This window comes from Gymnodraco acuticeps, unplaced genomic scaffold (assembly GCF_902827175.1).
Source record: "Gymnodraco acuticeps unplaced genomic scaffold, fGymAcu1.1, whole genome shotgun sequence".
NCBI lineage: Eukaryota > Metazoa > Chordata > Actinopteri > Perciformes > Bathydraconidae > Gymnodraco > Gymnodraco acuticeps.
Genome location: NW_022989748.1, coordinates 972608 through 995251, shown reverse-complemented (window position 1 = coordinate 995251; position 22644 = coordinate 972608). Strand labels below are relative to the sequence as shown.

Here is a 22644-nt window from a genome sequence, read left to right as displayed (position 1 = left end):
CTCAAGTCTTTTAAAAGAGCTGTCATGATCTCAGTCCGCCAACAGCAGTATTCAGGGAAACATGTTTAATTCAACAGCTTGTAACAGCCATCCTCTATTCTTTGCATCTCTGTTGGTTCACTGGTGCAGAATGGAAAATACTTTTTTGCAAATTAAATCTAAATCGTATTCACCATGGTAGCTCAGAAGTCGTCAAATAAAAATCATGTTTTTAGACTGTGAAACAGCTTTTGTCTCTGCAGAAAAGGATTCAAATGTTGAGCCACTGGAGGAAAGGTACATTAGGTTGACTTCCCAGGACAAAGCACAGTGTCCACACGCTCATCAGGTCTTGGCTTCCTCACTCTTGTCAGAAAGTTAATCTATTAAATCACTGCTGATAGTTTGCAAAGTTCACTCCAAGTTGAACGACAAATTAAAGTCGAGAACACCAATGTCACTTGCAATTTCACCTCATCATGACTAATTCTAAATAGACTGAGGGACAAATATGAACTAAGCTGATAAGACTTTTAAGGTTCCCTTTATTCGAACAGACCTCATTTTATCCAGCAACAGGACACAATATAAACCATTAATTAAACCAAGGATATGTACGTATATCCTTCATGCAAGAGGATCCTTATTGTTTCACCTACTGATTAGAGTCTAGTCAAAGCAGAACATACATTATCTGTTACTGATCCATCTAATCATTTTACAAATCCCACTGCTGACATTCATCCTCTGTTCATTGATACTCTTGTTGCAAAACAGTGAGATTTATAAGAATGCTTCCCCAAGCAACTCTCATTGTCTTCCAAGACCTGTTCACCTTGATATTTCACTCACTTGCATCCACTCGAAATTGGAAAATAGTTTTATCATGGGCCTGGTTAATCCAGTCAAAGATCTCTCCAGTTTTATTCATAGCTACAGCACTTTTCACATTAAGCTGCGAGGCATAAAAAGGCACATGTTGTGAGAAAGCTCCATGTGTTACCTGACAATCAATGAGATAGCAAATTGTTTATTCTTAATTGCGGGGTGAAAATTAAAACGATAATGTGCAAATGACTTGTAATGGATTGGAAGGAATCTGAATGATAACCGCAGGAGAACCACAAACCGTCTATTATGTGCTTCTTTTTTATCCAACTCAATTATTAACTGGGTTACCTTTAGTAGGCAAACAGAGAATAAATGAGCATGGCTGATTAAACATCGTGTTCCACAACATTATGAGGTTTATTGAGTGTTTTAAAACTAATATTAGTGGTATAAATCAAGACTTTTTCAAGGCCATTCAAAAAGGTCTGAGAGGTGTCATGTGGTTCGTGATATAACTAGCTTGTACATGAACAGCAAATGCAGATCATTATTTTTAATCACCGCCGCCTACTCAGTCTGTTAACATGGTTTCTGCTGACGTCACTGAGTCTGCTAACAAGCGTTTGCACTTGCTGATTAAACTATAGTGCTGTCTTTATGCAGGGATGTTTTCAGCACAGACATAACTTTAGTTTTTAGTCTGAAAACCCAGAAATAAAGAATAAACTGAGCATGTCAAGAGATGAAAGGAGTATCCGAGAAGGCTGGAGTACCACTTCGCAGTGACTTGTTGTTCTCTGCAGCTGCTTCGCTACCAAGAAACCTTATAAAGATGTCCTTCTCTCTCTTAAGGTTTTCCCTGCATCGTACCATTAACTATGCTCGACTGTCTCCAATAGTTTGAGATGGGCTCTCATGAATCCATTCACAGCAGATAAACCATCGCTGCTGTAAAAATACCTCATGTCAATCATCTGAAGAGGTCAGCATTTTCTCACACATAGCGATAACTTTAAAATTCCCACACAAAGCGGCATCAAAACACACGTGGCTGAATGTCCTACCTTGACCCCTCGCACTCTGAACTCGGCCAGGGCTCGGCTCATCTTGGAGGCTGCAGTCTGCAGGTCCTTCCCGCTGGCGATGACTTTCACCAGGAGGGAGTCGTAGTGGGGGGAGATGACGGCCCCCTGGAAGGCAGAGGCGCTGTCCAGGCGGATGCCCATGCCTTCGCCGCTTCGGAAAACCTGGCAGGAAGAGAACAGAGGAGGGGTAAGTGACTAAATATGACAAAAATATCTCATGTTGCTGTAGTCCTGCCTGACGCCCACATTATTATTTTCAGCAGCACCTGGAAAATGGTTGACATCCTCAATGATCCATTTTTTTTTTTAAATATACGTTAAAATGATCATTGACATTTAGATGGCCATTTAGAGGCCCAATTATGATTTTGGGGGGGGGGTTCTCCTTTTCCTGTAATGTGTTGTATAGGTTTTTGTGCATGTAATTGGTCCCAATACGTAACACACACGCTTCTCTTGGCTAGCACTCTCACATTGACCTTGAAAAGCTAAGGGGCGGGACATCTTTAAGCGGTTGACCAATCACAACAGAGCCAATTAGAGCAGACTGGGCTCTGGTTTCAGACAGAGGGTGAAAAGAACAATTGTATAAAAGAGGCCCTTTAAGGTGTCATATGCTGTACACACAATGAAGCGCCCTGACTAATGTGTTGTACTCGGCTACATAAATACAAATGTGATTGAATGAGATGTATTACAAATGTAAAAATGACATTAAATATGAACCGCAAAACAAAATGGATACGCAAAATACTTTGTCATACTTAACTTCCTAAAGAGAAAGTCTGCAAAACACAATGAATCATTGTTCATCAGCACAGAGAGAATATAAATATAATATAGTGTTGTTGTTGTTTATTTTATTAAGTTGGTTTCTGCTGCAGCTGGCATGAAAATACACCATCATTTGTCAATTTAAGAGAAAGTGTTTTCATTTGGGTTAATGTAGTCTCACCCATCACAGTCCAGTACTCCGAGTCTTTTAAAACCTGATATTCTTTAGAGGAAACACTAATACTTGTGTCAACTACATGCAACTGCTCTTCTTCTGTTATTAGCGTTATTTAAAGGGTTGAGCTAACTAGCGGGTAAAGCATGCACCCATTGATTGAGAGGTGCAATGATGCATGCTGGTGTCTTTATGTGTCCATTTGGATTGCAGCCTTGGACCTTTGTCGTATGTTTTGTATCATATTTTACTCTAAATGCCAGACACCTATAAATAATTTGTTGCTAATCCTTCCAATTGTGCAAGATTTAGAGTGAAATGGTTATCTTTATTCTCGTCAGTTCAATATGTCAGTGCAGAGGCTGTTTCATTCATCACTTTAATATATCAACACACTTCAAATAGTTTGTTAAGTGGCTTGTAAGTGGAGTGTAATGTGAAAGACTCGGGAATGTAAAGCATCTATCGTTGTAGCCTGAGCGGAAATTAACCCGGAAGACAATAGCAGACACACATGAAAGAAAAGCAAAATAAACGGACATGAGAGGCGAGGGAAAACAAGCAAGAGATGAGTGAGCGGCGGAAAAGGCTGCAGTGCCCCAGAGCACTTGGCAGGAGAGGAGGAACGGAGATGTGAGGAGGAGTGAGGACTGTCCAACACCGCAACATATGGAGCCCCTCGAGGCCTGGAAGAGGAAGATGAGTAGATATTATAATTATAACAATGTTGTGCCACACTGACGATGTGCTGGTGATATTTTCAGACAGTGTGGAGCTTTTATGGCCAACAATATTGTGTTTATCATCCTTATGCCCTTTACAAGACACCGTTGTATTGAGTGTGTTATTTCGTGCAATGTTTTCTGTCTCCAGGGGCTGGAAATTATAAAGAAAAACACTTCCCTCGGTAATGCATGTTAGTATGATGACAAATGGCCTACAGTATAGCAGCAAAATGCTCGGACAACCTATAAAAACATTGCTGTACAACCATGTAATATTTCAATGCTGCAGTATTTGTCTTAAAAATATAAATATGCTAAATAGGAAAAACCAATAGACACAAACATACAATGAACATCAAATGTAGCAGGGAAGCACCCATCAATATACCATCAAGCTGAATGCTAAATCACTGCTTCCAGTGGACATTAATGCATTTTCCAATTGGGATTCATATTTAAAATATGTCTTAATCATATCACCGAGGAGGAGTTGATCTTTTAACATGAAATGGAGGTTCAGTTGAAAGGGACTGCATATCTAACTGTAAATGAATGAGATTCTGTAGCAGAGGACATTGCCACGAGTATTCCTTCCCACGCACACGGCCCCTACCTGAGCACTGTGCTGTTTCAAGGCTCAAAGCCCCAATTTCCAGGCTGCCATTTTAATAAAGTCCGGCACTCCCCTTTGATTTGAAAGGCCCGAGGCAGGTCATCAGCACTTCAAGTGTCACCGAAATAGATTCCCATGTTCCACACTTGCACTCTCTGGCGTGCATGTGAATAACTCTGCAAGCTGCTCTGCATAGTGGTTTTAAATTCAAAGGGTAGGTAAGGTATATCAGAAGGACACGATTAGAATAGGAAACCTTTAAAAAGATGTGCAATTATCAAGAGAGATTCAACAGCTGTGCTTACACAAAGGGTTTACTGAGGACACAATCATGTTTTTAATAATTACTGACTCCATTGTAGGAGGGCACAATTGTTCAAAATAGGCGCTGATGGCTAGAGGAAGGCACCACTCTCAGAATAACAAAAATATTGGAAACTAGGTTACAACAGGAATGGAAAAATAAATGAGTGCAACGTTTATTTATAACTTCTCCTTTCCGGAGTTTTTCTGTTGCCCACAGAAGTGTTTTGTAGACTTTAATTTATGATGGCCACATTTATCGTTGTTTTTCAGCCATATTTTTCGCCAACTCTGAGACACATTGCACAAGACTTGAGGCGGTTGCCAATAGTCCCAAATGCCCCTGGGAACATCTACACTGTTTACTTTGCCTCTCTTTTCATTAAATGGTACTGTGAACAAACCATGTTTTACAATTGTTCTTTGCCTCCAGTTAACGCCGCAAGCCAAGCATATACGGTACACACAAGACTGAGGGGCTGTCGGACGGCTGCCCGGTGTTTCTTTGTACATTTTTGCATTTCATATCAAAACGCTTATAGAGAATACACAGTAAAACAGCATTCATAGCTCACACTGAAACTGGTGCTGGCCTATTAGCTTTGACTTATTCTGTCTCTGCATCAGTCAACAGAGCATCAAGGCTATTTTTAAGCAACAATATTTCAGCTGAATAATCACACAGTTTAGGCATTTGGCTAACACTTTTATCCAGAACAAAGTGATAAAAGTGGAATGCGGAGGATCAGTGAGTGGCTCTGAGGCACTTCTGTTGCCTGACATCCCAACCTTTGTTGTTGACTTGCAGTTGCAGTGAAATGTTTGAACTCGTCAGGGCAGTTGCAGTGAAATGTTTGAACTCGTCAGGGCCACCCAGCAGTCTTTGAGTCAGGTTCTGCATCTGGGATGCTGCCAAAAAAAGTCAAAGGTAGCTTCGCCAAGGCCAAAAGCCCCATCGTGCAAAGCCTCGTTTGTTTATTCGCCCCCAAAACGGCTCTATATTACACTGCACCAGTTGCATCACAAACCTTTAAGCATGATAATTATACTAAATACACCCACAACCTTCTATAAGCCCGAGGTAGCATTGCAGACTCTCATTGAACTGGAGCCAGACAAAGGAGCACGATATAGTCCATACATTTGCATATATATATATATATATATATATATACAGTGGGGCAAAAAAGTATTTAGTCAGCCACCAATTGTGCAAGTTCTCCCACTTAAAGAGATGAGAGGCCTGTAATTTTCATCCTATGTATACCTCAACTATGAGAGACAAAATGAGAAAAAAAAATCCAGAAAATCACATTGTAAAGCACTTTGAATTGCCTTGTGTTGAAAGGTGCTATATAAATAAACTTGCCTTGTCTGATTTTTAAAGAATTTATTTGCAAATTATGGTGGAAAATAAGTATTTGGTCAATAACAAAAGTTAATCTCAATACTTTGTTATATACCCTTTGTTGGCAATGACAGAGGTCAAACGTTTTCTGTAAGTCTTCACAAGGTGTTCACACACTGTTGCTGGTATTTTGGCCCATTCCTCCATGCAGATCTCCTCTAGAGCAGTGATGTTTTGGGGCTGTCGCTGGGCAACATGGACTTTCAACTCCCTCCAAAGATTTTCTATGGGGTTGAGATCTGGAGACTGGCTAGGCCACTCCAGGACCTTGAAATGCTTCTTACGAAGCCACTCCTTCGTTGCCCGGGCGGTGTGTTTGGGATCATTGTCATGCTGAAAGACCCAGCCACGTTTCATCTTCAATGCCCTTGCTGATGGAAGGAGGTTGTCACTCAAAATGTCACGATACATGGCCCCATTCATTCTTTCCTTTACACGGATCAGTCGTCCTGGTCCCTTTGCAGAAAAACAGCCCCAAAGCATGATGTTTCCACCCCCATGTTTCACAGTAGGTGTTCTTTGGATGAAACTCAGCATTCTTTCTCCTCCAAACACGTCTAGTTGAGTTTTTACCAAAAAGTTCTATTTTGGTTTCATCTGACCATATGACATTCTCCCAATCCTCTTCTGGATCATCAAAATGCTCTCTAGCAAACTTCAGACGGGCCTGGACATGTACTGGCTTAAGCAGGGGGACACGTCTGGCACTGCAGGATTTGAGTCCCTGGCGGCGTAGTGTGTTACTGATGGTAGCCTTTGTTACTTTGGTCCCAGCTCTCTGCAGGTCATTGACTAGGTCCCCCCGTGTGGTTCTGGGATTATTGCTCACCGTTCTTGTGATCATTTTGACCCCACGGGGTGAGATCTTGCGTGGAGCCCCAGATCGAGGGAGATTATCAGTGGTCTTGTATGTCTTCCATTTTCTAATAATTGCTCCCACAGTTGATTTCTTCACACCAAGCTGCTTACCTATTGCACATTCAGTCTTCCCAGCCTGGTGCAGGTCTACAATTTTGTTTCTGGTGTCCTTTGACAGCTCTTTGGTCTTGGCCATAGTGGAGTTTGGAGTGTGACTGTTTGAGGTTGTGGACAGGTGTCTTTTATACTGATAACGAGTTCAAACAGGTGCCATTAATACAGTTAACGAGTGGAGGACAGAGGAGGCTCTTAAAGAAGAAGTTACAGGTCTGTGAGAGCCAGAAATCTTGTTTGTTTGTAGGTGACCAAATACTTTTTTGCCCCACTGTATTTATATATATACTGTTAAAGGCATTGGACAGCAATAAAGCAACTTCATGTGCAGACACAGAAGATATTTTGTTCTAAATCAAATTCCTGACTGTAAACAATCCTGTCCTGCTTGTGTCAGGAGACTAATCAAACAGCAGCAAGACAGATGTTAGCTGTTACACTTTACTGCACAGGCGTATGGGATGTGTAGTCCGACTGGAACCAAGCAAACTAGCAGCGCCTCGGTTATTGGAGCCACTCAGATGGAGGTTGTTTTGCAGGGTAATAAAAACAACACTGATTTTATTCCAGAGGGTTTTCCCATGTGTCCTGCATGGCCTTCAGGTTTCGAGTTAAATGAATCTCACGCAACGTTCCATGTGAGAGAATTTCCAAAAATGACTTCCCAAAAACTGTTCTTTGTTCATTATTTATGTGTGGAAGCATTTCCATATTTACTTTTCTCTACTATGTGCTAATGAGGGGTAATGCACTTTTATGCCGTGCCTCTGTGCATAGTGAATATAAAGCGTATTAATTTTGGCCTTGGGGCATATAGATATAAGAGATGAATGGTGCCACAACAACAGCCCGCAGAGACGAGGAAGTCCCTTTATCTCACACGCACACAACTGGGACTCAAACCAATGCAGTTCCACTGAAGACCCTGCAGAAACAGAGAGGAGAAAGAGATACAGTACGGCAGCAGGTGAAGGGAAAGCCAAGTAGCCTTTTAATAATTAAAGTCAAGGTGTCGGCTTCTTTCAGCCCAAGGAGCTGTCTTACACGGAAACCCCACTTTCATCTCTTCCACTCTCTCCATGTCATTGTCTCTCTCCGTCTTACATCCCTTTCTCTCACGCTAGCCACAGATAGGCCTGTTAATAATGTAAGTGGTAAAGCATTGGAAAGGTCTTGCTTACACCTATAGGCACTGATTTCCTTCCCATTGTCCTTCACATTCACCTGATGCTGCGGTCTGGCTCTTTATTTATAATAATCCAAGCCTTTGTTCCTATAGATTCCCGTTTATCAGTCAATACACACAAACAGAAGTAAACAAGCTAACATCAGGACCTTTAGTTTATTACTAGCTCACTGGATTCTTAGTGTGGTTGACACACTTTACTCTGCATTTTGTGAAAGACTCCTTTGTTCCTGCTTGTTATTTATCTGTCACCATCTCGCTGTGTAAATCCCCTTTCCATTTCTCAGTGCTTGAAGTATATCAGACACAAGGTCAGCGGTGTATTTCTCTGATGTGAAATAACTGCCATGGGTACGTTACAAATCCTCCCTGCAATTGATATATCTGAATTCTCTAAAAAATACTTTTGTTTTCAGGCAAGAAAGTCCATTTCTCCATTGATGCTCATGGATTTTTAAAATCATCAAAATGGCTTCTGGATTGGTTTCAGAGGCCTGAGTCATAAAACGTAGTGTTTGGTGGATAGTGGAAAATGGAAATAAAAGAATAAGGCCAACAGCATGAAAAGTGAAGTTACACGGTTCCATTGATGTACAAGAAAACCATTTGGATCAAATTTAAAAAAAATTGGAGTTCTTAGTTTATCTGAATATCCATTTAAGGAAATAAACACATAGTGTATGCTCATTTTGGACACATTGCCAGAGGAGGTTTTACAAAACAAATGGGAGATAACTCCATATTTGGAATGTGTGTGCATTAGTCACAGTGGCTTTGTTTCAGATCCTTGCTATTTATCATGGAGATAAATATCATACTCACCATTGCTGAATTATATATGAACAAGAGAAATGGCTCTCTTTAGCCAAAGAGAAGAATTTTATTACACTCCATTTATCCAAAGGACTCATGAAATCTCCTCAAAACCGTTTATTCCGTTTAATCTAATTTTAAAAAGGAAGGATTTCCTCGACATCCACTCATCGGATTGACTCTACACACAAGTTTCTACTGACTATTATGTGTGTTATCAAGACTTGAATTGCCTTTTTATTTGCATTTTTCACAGCTGCCTTCTTTGAAAGTACATTCATTCATTTATTTGGTCTCATGCTGACATATGAAGCTGATATGGCTAACATATGCAAATAATTGCCCAAATACAACATAAGGATAGGGATTCTCTGTTAGTTTCTCACAATGAGCAACCAATCTCTCATTGTACATACTCACTGGATCTATTGCTATTATATACATATTGATCAGTGCAGCTTTGAGGGGAATGAATTATGTTGTTTTTGTGCAGTATATCATGAATTACATTGTTTTGGTTAAATTAGCCATCCAGGTTTACAATTTAGCTATTACTCTTCCAAATATATTTAGTTATTGTAAAAAGTATACACAAATTAGTCTCAGAATACATTTCTCAAGCTTAGTTTTTACTAGTTTGGTAAAATCCAATTGAAAATATGTTCATCTTGGCAAGATTTAAGCTAGACTAAACAGTGAATGTTAAGAAAATAAATGACTCACTGATTCGTCCCAATTTTGCAATATGTTGTAAATATAAAGTGTTTGTGAATGTTCCAGTAGATTGCTGCCTGCTTCCTTATTTAAAAATAATCACTTGTAAATAGAAGGGGCTTGATTAGAGGGTCTCTGGTGGTTTCAAGCAATGACTGATCCTTAAAACGTTCTTAAAGTAATGTAGCTTGGTAATGGCCCAACTCCTCAGGCTCTTTAAGTGGACCCAAGACCAGATTTCACACCAACTTGTAACAACAGTGAAATCTCTCCAAGAAGCTCTCTATGCCATTAAGTACATGTTGTCGTATCCCATGTTCCCAGGATGGACTCCTCTACTAACCCTTATTTATCTCCCTTTCCCCTCCCTAACCTTTCCCACGGCTTTCCCCCAACTGTCATTCCCAGTTTATTTTGCCTCTTTCCTTGTCAGGTGTTGTTTATGTATGGAGTTGAAGGAGAAAGCACACATAAAATGGAAGCTAATGTATGGAGAGGAAACAGGATATGCTCCTCCTGCAGGATGCACACAGACAGAAAGTGACAGCAATATCTGAGCTCATACTGATAGCGTAGCAATTAGAGAGGCAGAGGAGCAGACAGAGAGGCAGAGGCACAGAGAGATAAAGAGAGTAATAAAGGGAAAGAGACAGAACAACACACAGAGATGAGGAGAGAAGAGAATATAAGTGCCATGTTAATGTTTGAAGTCGAGCCATGCGGATGACTACGGGCAGGGAGAGCGGTGGCGAGGTGAGATGAGAAGTCAGGGAAGGAAGCGAGGCAGGGAGGACGGAGAGAATAAAGTTTGTTTTCCGGTAATTGTTGGAGGCAAGCTCCAAAATGATATAAAACTACTGCTTTGGAATGGACATCATTAAAACGTTATACTGTTGTTTTTAGCCTTTTCATATGGTCTAGCTGTATTACAGGATACAAACTGGATGAGGCCAAGATCAAAACTCACCCTCACGGCCCATTTCAACCGTTTGAGTTTCCAAGAAGACTTTAGGGTTGGGGAAGAACACCAAAGCGAGGCAAACCAAAATAAAATTCTACTTTAAATAAGAAATGCACCGATATTGGGCAGATACTGACACAAATATCTGGATCGGATGTGATAATTGGGGTTAATAATATGCATTATATACTAGAATATGAATACATGTGTAGACCCATATGTTGCTGCATTTAATCAAATATTTCCATCATTTTTGTTTTTACCAAGGTGATGGTTAATACGGAACAATCCAGTAAAATAATATCATTATTGTTATATTTAGTTTTAGTCCAGCCTGATGTTGCCTTAGACTTGGTTACATCATTACTTCCAATACAACTTTAACTTATTTGACACAGTATCTAGTGCATACTTTAAAACTTGGTCACTAGTTTTTATCTCAAAAGCATCCTCCTACTTTTTCCTTCCATGGCTAAATGCGTAAGTGGGTTGACTCCCAAGGAATTTGTTGACGGTTTATTTGAAGCGAATGAAAGATCTGGCCACCTCATGGATTTAATTACTCATGTCCTTTTGACAGGGTGTCTTGCTGTCTCAGTTTAAATGTTAGTCCGTATAATGTAACTGCAACTTGCTGAATTAAAATCTGGCATGGTGAGGCCCCTGAACCAGCATGTTCACAACCATTTTATTCAGGAAAATATTTGTCTATTCTTACTTCAGCTACACTGTAAAATATTACCATGATTTCACAATATTTAGCTGTAATATTTTACAATAAATTACTCTTTTACCACTTTACAGTCTTTACCTGTAATGTTCACAATATAATACTGTAATTTTGAATTTCACAGTGAAATCAATGCAGACAGTTAATTACTGTGACATTTACAGGATACATTATTACCAGGATTCCACAACATGTTACTATATTACTTCACTGTAAAATACTGTATTCAGACCATCCTCTGTGATAACAACAAATTACCATTGTAATTCAACGCATTTTGTTCCCCTTTAATTAAATGAAGCGTGGCGTTATAAACCCCCATGTCAGCACATTCTTTAGAAAACTCCTTGATTCGAGTGGATGTCTATGTACAGTAGACCTGTCCAGGACTAATGTAAGACACTCACAGTCTGTAGAAAGTGTCATGTGAAATGTACTTTGCACTTGAATGGAGGAATACAAAGTTAAAATGGGTATTTTCTTTGTTTTTCTTTGTTGATTGAGCAGATTCAAATGTGCAGTTATGGTAAAATCCCAGTTAATTAGTCAAATTTACAATATATTATAGTATTATTTACAGTAAATTACTGGCTACTGTGTTGCATTACTTCTACAGTAAAAGTGTGAAAATACAGGTAATTACTGTAATTTATGTACAGCAAGGTACCATAATACCACAGCTCTGTACTGCTATATCACAGTACTTCCATGGGCATGGCAACTGTTAAGTCACAGTATGTAGTTGTACTTTTATTCTAATTTACTGTAAAATATCTACAGTCAATTACTGTGAAATATGTACAGTAAATTACTGGGAAATCCATGCAACTAGTAGCCAGTAATTTACTGTAAATGTACAGCCAAAAATGTTACAGTGTAGGATTCAAAATGTATTTGTATTTCTTAAAAAAAAGGCATCAATAGGATATATTTTCCATGTATTCATTATCACGGTCAGCATTCAGGATTATCTGCTTATCAAAATTACTAACAGGATGATATCTTAATACAACACCTCAGCTTTGTAATGCTCACACAATTCAAATCATACACATAAGCAAAACACACGCTTTGAAAAAAAGCAATAGTAAATACATTTTCATAAATCCACGGCTGCAGAGGAAACAACCATGCAGTATAAATGCTATATTGACATTTTTCTTCTTCTGGATATTGTGAAAAGATGTTGCTTTTTCAGTGATTTAATGTTTATCTTCATTGTTCCTGACTTGGAGCATTTTACAGTTGTTGTGAAAGAGACTTTTGGACTTTCTTTGCACTTGGACAAAAAAAAAAAGTGAAAAGTACCGGAACAATGACTCATATACTGCAGCTGTTGAGAATTCACATTCTTTTTGAAGCAGCCCATGAACACAATTGCCCCATACAATCCTCTTACATCCACAAAGTCCATTGTCTTCAGAGGCTGAGATAAACTGGCTGGATGTCAATGGTTTAGTCATGCAATATCACTGGTTTGGCTACACCCAGGAGACAGGAGAGCTAGCCAAAGGATGGGAAAGGACGTGGACTGCCAACTAGTGTCATGTAAAGTGGGAGGTGTTTGGTAACGTGGTCAAACAGGACAAGGCCGGGATGCAATATGAAGTCTTATATGGTGCAGGTATGAGTCCTAAAACCCTAAAATGACTCAGCATATCACCACTTCCAGTTCCCTTTAACTGAAGTGAATGGTTTTTTTAAGGTCTGTGTTTAAAACAAGCTTAAGAAATGTTAAGGAGGTGAAATACGGCAATAAATACCCCACTGAATGGGCTATTGCTAACGAGTGACTGAATGAGACGACTAAAGGTCATCACGCTGAACGTTAGCCACCTTTAGCTAAGCCGTGGTGATAATGTCATGGGACCGTGTTGTAGTTCCTTATAGCCTAACATTAGCTTTGTACTTCTGGAGATTGAATTTGCTTGCTTCGAAAACCACAAACTGATGTTAATATGTGGAGATTACCCTGCTGAACAAACCAAGTATTGTAAACCTGTGTTTGCCATAGATCGTGTTTTCTGCAATATTTAAATATCCAATTTAAGAATCTCATTAGTTTTTGTCGAGGCAACCAGGGAGATGCTAACTTCCAAGTTGGCCTACAAAAATATGTCACCCATTATTGGACTAGACAGATGATTTCTTCTGGGATGGATGATAAGGTTGATCTGAATTTTGGATTGCAGAAATCTATACGTAGTGTAAATATATGTATATATGATATATGCATGTAATTTATGCATGTATGCCCATGCTTTTCCCTCAGCCCCCCGAGTGCTTCCTGTAGATCATCACTCCCTTACTGGATTATTGAAGACACCAAAAGGTCACACAAGTGTTACTATTGGCTCACAGCAAGAGGCGCCTCACATTGATCTGCTTTTATATTGACCATGATTACATCGATTCAGAAACCGATGCCTGTAGTGGATCGTTACGGAGACTCCCTCGCACTTCACTATCGCACATAAAGTACAGATACCAAAGCAGTTTCCCTTGGTTTTAAATCATTACTGAAAGCTCCCCTGTGAGTTATCCGCTGCGCTGTGATGAATTTCTCCAGCCGTCCTGATTGGTGACCCATACGCTGACAGACAGGCATTATTGGTCTCACTTTAATTAAAATCATTCCTCGTCTTCTCAAACAAGTCCTTCCAAAATGTAGAACATGAGCCAAGACCAATCCATTTTCATTTGCAGAGTTTACTAGGGATATCTTGCCTTCGTGAAGAACAGCATTAGTTTTGGTGTGATTTTATAGTCTTTTAAGCAAGATGTGATTGTAGTTTAAGCTCTTCTTCTTACCTACAAGTAGGTTTATTTTAAAGACAAACAACCATGAGCCAACCAAGGTATCTGTACATAATAAACATTCTATCTCAAGAAAAAGTGAATATATACAGATGGTCAAATAAACGTCCTGACTTCCTTACCTTAGTAATGTTAGAACGGCAAAGTAAACTCAATTTTGATGTGATTTTTTGGCCTTTTAAGCTACATTTGATTCTCTTCTGACCTTTTTGTTCTATCCCAGGTGTATAAAGAAACAACTTGAACTTTCTATCTCAAGAAAACATGGACATATACAGTCAAATCAACTTCCAGACTGCAGCACTGTCGCCTCTGTTTTGGCCACCTTGCAGGTTTTGCTGACATTTTATTGGGTGGCTGTGTTCGACGTGCGCTTGTCCAGAGTTTGCCTGGCATACACAGCCGCTCGATTACCTGAATCCAAAATACAACCACTCCACGCCTCTCCCTCTTTTAGAATTTTCCTCCTATCCTTTCAATTTCACCTTCATTTCCAGCCTCTGTACAGGCTCCATTTTTCCTCATCTCACAAAACTATTATCTACCTCTCTCTCCCTTTTCCTCCAGCTTTGAGTCCCCAAGGCATTCCTGGCACTATTTACCCTTTTATTCTTACTTTATGTAAACTCTTTAATTTCTCCCTTCCTTCCTTCCTCTGACTCGGAGTGCTTATTTTTCCTTCTGTCCTCCTTATTCCTCTAATCATTATTCTTTTCTGGCATCTTAGACCACCAACAGTGCAATAACAGTCCATGGCTCGAAATGTGTTTGCATGTGCGTCTCCTTCATAACAAAACCATATTCATTATTAAGTACCAACTACTTTGACACTATAAAAGACACACTCGCAAACAGCGGCTCCCACAAAAGCCTTCCTTTCAGTCCTTTTCATCAAAAGGCTCATTTTTTTGATACCCGACTAAATTGGCTTCTCCTTCGAATCCTCTCAGCGTGTGTGTAAGTGTGTGTGCTCCAGACGGTGGTATAATGACCCTAATGAGCAATAGAAGATCTGTGCTGCTCTTCCTTTTTTCCTCCTTTTAATTTTCTCCCTTTTTCTCGCTCTCAACATTTTCCATCAATTATCGTCCATTCTGCCTTGCCTCCTTCTCCTCCGAACACTCTCTCATGTTCCTCTCTGTTCACACTCTCCTTGCATTTCCTCTTATTTCCACTCTTTCCCGTCGTCTACTCTCATCTCCCCTCCACTCCTGTGTTTTTCTTACGTCTCCTCCCCTCATGTCACAATTCACCTACCACTTGAATCCTCTTCTTTCCCTCACAAATCTCTTTTTCTCCTCCCATCACATATTCTCTCATTACACAGTCCCTTATAATTTCCTTGTCAGACATCAACTCCACTCACCTCCCCTCCTTCCTTTTCATGAAAAAGTGTGTAAAAAGAACAGCTTTAAGTGTCCCAGCTGCTCAAAATGGTTAGCCTAAAATGTTCGTGTTGTGTCGCAAACACATACACGGAATAAAATAATACTCTCAGGAAGTAAATACATGGACGCAGATGCCAGCTTACTGCCCACACATACACACAGTCACTCTTATCGCTCATGCAGTATGAAACATCAGTGCAACCATTAGAGTCAGTGGCAACCAGATGTCTGTGACTGCACTACAAGCTGTTTGGGGGCTTTGGAGGTGGAATGGACACACACACATTGGTACACAAGCTGTCAAAATTTGGATGACCCTTCAGCCGTGCCACATACAGGTTCATACAAGATGGGATACTTCTTCTTTAAATAAACAAAATGTCCAGATATGGTCGGACGGACACCAACGAAACCCACTCACAGCCATTCTGACAATATGAACACACACTTATGTTCCAGATTTCTCCACCTACACGATTCAGAAGACAACTAGTGATGTCTCAACAGTAAAAATAGAGCACAGCCATGAGAGAACAACCGCAAACATGACAACCCGGCCCTGTTCCAGGAACATTCTCAATGTTTCATCACCTTGGGGAAACTGCTGATTTTGAGGTTTAAATATAGAAAGCTTGGTGAGTGTCCTCATTGAGCTTAAAATGCATCCTAACTGCTCCTCTATCTGGTTTTTTAAATATTTAAAGACTCGTATTTACAAATACACAGCTCATATACAGCCAGTGAGAAAGTGTGCAAGACTATTGAAAAGAAATGTCCATTGACTAAGTTAGCTGAGAGGTTTGCTGCTGAATATTAAAAAAAAATACGTCTTTTGTCCGTACTTAACAATTTTTTCTTGAAAGAGTGACCGGCATGGCTTTATGGATTGGCGTTGATAGTTGGTCATACACCACTTTAGCCCCGTAAAATATTTCAGCAGCTATTGCTAAGGATTGCAATAACATGTGGGGTATTCATGCTCCCCAGAGGATGGATCCTACAGAAAATGGTAATCCCTTGACATTTAGCACTTTGGTGGGGCTGTAGTGGTTTAGGGGGAATTGCCTTGCCAACAAATTGATAGATTGCCACAAAAAGTTAGTATAGATATTCATAACAAGATGGAGTTTAATAACGTTGGCAATTTCTCCTGACTACCTGCACTATCTGTTGTCAAAAAAAAATCTTTTTTCACAGCGGTGATGTGCTAAACCGCTAGCATGTCAAACAAATCTACATTATGAAAACGTGTTCACGCATTTGGTACCATGTTCCAAACGGTGTGACATTTATCCTTTGGATGTCCTCCAAGTCAGAGGAAGTTATTTGGATAATCTAGCAGTGTGCTTGACGTCTCACTGCTGGTGCAATATTAAAAGGCATTTTTTTCCCGCACCTGGCACTTCTTCCCCTTTGGCGCAGGCCTTGGCTATTTCTCCGGCTCGTCTCCGCTCCTTCCCTTCGGGCTCAGCCAAAAGTTCAAACCATCTTTAAACTTTCATCATTGCTGCCGAGTCACTCCCTATCTTCCTCAGTGTGACAACGCCAAACATGTATTCAGGCTACAACTATTCCCCACCTAACCCCAGGAGAGCATCCTTTTTATTTCCACAAACTTTTTCTAAAGAAATGGAACAACGTGTTGCTTCAATGTCTTGTTTAATGCAAAACATGGATCCATCTGCTCGGGAAACCAGTATTAGCTAAATGCCTTATTTAATTACTCAACGTGCATTGCAATGAAATATTTACATGCGATGCAAAACCTTTGATGACGATAGAGCTGGAGTGATCCTGGGTTAATTAACAGCCTGCACACAAGTGTGAAACAGTTCAGGGTATTTAAATAATGAGTGTGCTACATAGCAAATGCTTACTTGCCAACATATTAAAAGGGCTGCTCTTCATATAAATCACTTCATCTATAAATAACCTATGCATTAATATGTAGAAAAAAGCCTTAAAAATAAAAACAGGGGCTATAAAAAGTTATTAAAAAAAGGAAGCTATTTTCTGAGGTTTCCTTAGTTGCTGTTAATTTGAAGCAAATCATAAAACATATTTAAAATAAATCAAAAACAGATGGTTGTTATGGTATAGAAATGAAATACAGAGCAGGGCTAAAAGTAAAATCAAAGTAAGCCACATTTCTTTAATTGTAAATCCAAACTTAATAGTTTTACCCCCAACAGGCCAACTTTCATAACTCCATTAAAAGTTCAATCACATCATTTAGCATTTAATTAACATAAATACAGTTTTCACAGAAAGAACATAAGGTGAGATGATTCATTATATGTTGTGCAACTGCAAACCGACAAACTTAATTAAAATGTAATATTCCTGCCATAGTCTTGACATTTTTAGATACGACAAATTTCTCCATCGACACAATCAGTTGGGTTGAGAGCAATGCATTTGAACCATTGCACGGGACATTCATCTTTTAAATCATGAACCTCTATGGGACATATGAGGTCATTTCACCTGAGCTCACCCCCCTTCTATCCATTCCCTGTCTTATAGTCAGTTCATCATGCAGTAAACACAGGAGCATTAACACTCAGAGCAGCGATGACATGCAGGCAGTGAAAGCTGCCAGTTTGGCACTCATGTTGTCGTACGCCCAAGCAGGCAGAAGTAACACCAGAGTTTGTGTCTTAAGGGGGGGGGGGGGGGGGGTCACGGCTGCTGCTGCTGCTGTCTGCTCGTTAACCTGTCTGGGATTGTTTTCAGCTGTGTATGTTATATGTATATGAGATGTGCCGTTGCCCGGACGCCATTGGATGCCAGTTTCCTGTCCCTCCTCCGGTAGGCGTGACCGAAGATCTGGATTGGAGCAGGTCGGGCCCGACTCACCAATCCCTGCCCACACCTTCCGGGGACTCTTATAAGAGTGTGTGCATCTCAGTTAGACGGGAGAGGTCTGAATCTGTGTCAGACGTCTCTCGGTGCTCTCCTTATGTTCTGTGTAGCTTTGTGCTAGTTCTGCTACAGTGGTTAGTTAGGGTGTGTATTCTGTGATTTGTGATGGCGTCGAACTTGTGCGAGACGCCTCACTATTTTAGCCTTAAGTGCCCATAGTGTGCTATGACTGTGATAATCTGTGACCTTCGTTTTGTGTAGCGTTATTTTTGAACAGATAGCTGGTTTTAAGAGCCTGTATTTTTGGTTATATCATCTTTATTTTGAGTTTATTATTAAAATCAACCTCTTACCAAGGTACACCTGGTTTCGTGTTGCTTCCCTTTTTACCCTAATCGAGCTGGGGACGTAACAGATACAATTAGAGAGGGAGGGGGTGAGAGACGCAGACAGAATGACAGCAGCAGAACAGAGGAAATGATATACGAGGGGGAAATAACATGTGAGTGGTTTTAGCGTGTTCTCCTGCAGTTCACGTGGAAACACAACACAAAGCAAGCTGACAATCCTACATGGCGCACTGCCAATCATTCCTCTCTGGCCCTTTGCTGCCTTCACTCTCCCTCTTCCCTCTCTGTACATTACATACAAAACACAGCAGCATCCGTTCCTCACTAAGTAGGTCACTACACCTCCACTGCTCCTTCCCTCAGAGTCTCTCCTTCCTCCTTTCGTTGCACCATCTTAATTCTCACTCTGCATTCCTGCCAGCCTCCTCTTCCTACCTGCTTCGCCTTCTGTTTATTTTCCACGTTGCTTATTATAATTTTACTGTTACCTCAGCCAAGGAGATTATGTTTTCAGTTTGTTAGCAAGATGACAGAAAAACTACTGCGACTGTTTTTCATAAAGTGTAGCACGGGCCAAGGAAGATGCCATTACATTTGGAGAGGCTCTGAGTGATAGCGCGGATATAATGTACACATTAATGCAGCTTTGGGGAAGGTCTGGGCTCTACAAATGCCCTTCTAGTTATTTATTTTAGTTTGAAATACAGTACAGCTGTAAGTAAAGCACATGTGCCCGGATTGAAAATGTTTAACAGTGTAAAGGACCTCGTATTTTTACACAATATACCAGAAATTGTTTCCTGAATATTTGACCCTGGTTGATCATTTGTTCAGCATTCTCTTATTTGCAATTCAGAAAACATATTTGCCTGAATATTTAACACCCATGACTGGCATCCTAGAGACAAGAGTCCATTTGGGTAACATTTGGGTTTTACATTTCAATTGAATAAACCTGAGCAATAACAGTTTATGGCGAGTACGGCAAATAAAAGTTGTAACAAGCAGTAGCGCTGAGCAAAGTGACTAGAACGCAACCACACACTTATACAAAAACACACTTTATAAAGTCAGGCAACACTAACCAGGCTTCGTGTGATTCTGTTTATTTGTACCTTACTTTGACCATCCGTTCACTGTTATTGATCATTGTGGAGAGAGGCAGACGTGTTGTTTTGTATTATAGCAGCTATCGGATGGAATCAATACATGGGCTGCACAGGTTGTCGTGTCCGACTATCACAAGTAGAATCATAATAAAAATACGCCGGTAAAATGTGCCTGTAGAAAACGGCTTAGGCCACAATAGGATAGCAACAAGTAGTCAAGATAGTCAGTTTAGCTTTGGTTGCTATGCTAACATCAGCCATTTTATACCAGAGAAACTTTCATAACAGCGTTGTGATGCCAAACAGCGAGCAGCACTGCAGCGAGGTGTTCAAGTAAATGCTGCTGAAACACATTAATAAACAATGAACCACGGCACTGGAGAAAAGTACAAGGGTTGACAAGTAGTTATTTAATGTAATCTGGCTTCGTATGATTAAAAGGAACACGATCATCGACCGGACGTCATGACGCAGCCGTACCAGTCGGGCTCTGGGCGGTGTGAACAAAACGGAGGCTGAAAATAAAAACCGGTTCCGAACCAGAAAAGCGCAAGCACGGAGCTAGAACGGGAACGGCGTTGGTGTGAAAGGGGCATATGTTACATTGCGCTTCTATTTGCTCGTCTAACCATTGTACGTGATGAGGATCATCTCTAAACGCTTGACCAGCAAAGTAATCAGAGCAGACTGTGCTCTGGTTTCAGACAGAGGGTGAAAAGAAGTGCTGCAGCACAGATAAAGCGTGTAAAAGAATGTAAACATGTCACAGTCGAGGCACATAAATAAATAAATACACTTGAAAGTGACATGAAGCCGAAATGGTAGATGTGTCTCTAAACCCAACAAGAGGAGAGAATAGAGACCATGAGGATTGTGGATGAATGGTGAACTAGTTTGATGATAATTCAATAATATGTCACCACTTGAACAAAAATCCAAGTCATCCATCAGGATCAAAAAGCAATCCATCACATTGAAGCGGTTAACACTCACAACATAATTACATCTGTATCAATTATTTCATTTCATGAGAAATGCATTTTGCATTATTCATTTTAGTCTGATCTCTATGTTGAATATAGGCCATGACTCAGGCCCAGACACACAATATGTGAACTACATGCTGATCTTGACAATAAGTGCTACCTCTCAAATCTAGGCTACCTACAAATGTGCCTGGTTCAGATGACATTCTCTCCCCCGTTAAGTATATGTAATTCTGTAGAAAAATGGCCCTAACTACATGCAGGTGTAAAATGGTCTTGCAGCATTGTAAGTGAAAGTGTGGTTGTAGAGCATGAATAAAAAGGCAACAACAAGGCAATTTCATTTTGCACTAGTTTTGCCAATATTTCCCAAACCTGATTATTTTATGTTTGTTTATTTCCCAGTTTCGTCTTTTCACTGTTTATTCACTCTTTAAAAATACCCCACATACAAAACAAGGCTTTTTCAATCCCTCTTAGAGCCTGACCCTGTGTGTGTGTCACCTTATCACGTTTCACCCTTCTCTCCCCTAACTCAGAACCCATTCTTGCAAAGTTCAACTGTTTTATCGTCAAGCAAAGCTGAACTGGCAAAGGCTTGTAAGTCTCAAAGGCCTGGAAGCACATGACAGATAGACAGAGAGAAACAGAGTGTGTAAGGGGAATCGACAAAGAGCACAGGCGCAGTGTAGTCAAACAGAAATAATGGGAGCTAAAAAGGCAAAAGTTGAGGGGAAAAGAGGAGAGAGCAGAAGAGCTCTGTAAAATGCAAGAAAAGTAAGTTAAGGGTGGAATGCAAATCATAAGGAGAAGATACATCGTAAAAAGGGAGAGTAAAAATGAGGTACGACAAGCAAAGGTCAGGTAAGAGGTTTTTAATATGGGAAAAGTAGCTGTAAGAGAGATTAGGGGTTAGTTATGGTGGGATCGGTGCAGTTTGGGGAAACATTGTTGTACAAGCCATGTAACTGGTAGCCCTCCCCTTCATTCAATCAGGGCACTCAGGGGGAGGAATGGGAGAAGAGAAGGAGAGAGAGCAAAGTGCAGAGGCATGGAACTGCTTCAATCTGCCTCAATCAAGACTTATCTGGAGGTTCAGTCTAAATGTACTGTAAGCCTCTAGATCTTTTTTTAATAGGACTAATTAAAGACCCACACTTGGGTTTTACATACTGGGGTTACCCTGGTATTTCACTCAAACTTTAACAAAGAAGCATTTTCTTAACACCATGTCCAAAACATTGCAAATTTCATTTCCAGAAAAGAAAGATAACAGCATTCTCTAAATAAAATTCTAGGACAGAGAAGGAAAGAGGTGCTGTGATTTATGTTAACATGGACTAGGACAGTGACTCAGTCTGAGGAAGTTTAATACTGGTTATGTTTCCTATGGTCTATCAGCAGCAATTTGGTGAACAATTTGACAAATTACTGAAATACACAGTCAAACCAAAAAGTCAGAACAAAGCAATTTGCCAAAACCTCCACTCTACAGGTGAGTGCCGAGCTGTACACCCTGTCCCTGCCATGCATTTGTCACCTTAGTCTAAAAAATAAAACAAGTCTATGAAAAACCTTCTACAGTGTGTCGTGAAAACTGTAAGAGAAGGTGGCACTATGGCAGGCAGGCAGATGGTGCAAACTGACAGAGAAATGACAAGATGGAGCTCTATTCATGTGTTACCAGAGAGCAGCAAACCTGGGCAACACCTTCACACTGTGCTACATACTGTATGTGATATGATGAGAATGGGAGCAGAAGAAGGAAATAACTGGGGGTCACATAAAGGGTTGCATAAGGGTCACAACGAAAACCAACTAATTTCAGTTGCACAAAACTCCAGGGAAAATGGACAATTC

The 22644-nt window shown here is 40.2% G+C and overlaps 1 protein-coding gene across 1 annotated transcript in view; it reads right to left on the bottom strand.

The window, feature by feature from the left end:
* Positions 1-22644, bottom strand: part of pcxb (pyruvate carboxylase b) — a 344298-nt gene that overhangs the window by 169623 nt on the left and 152031 nt on the right. The window contains 1 exon segment of the mRNA XM_034224887.1: positions 1875-2057. Within this exon segment, the coding sequence (XP_034080778.1) occupies positions 1875-2057 (183 nt within the window).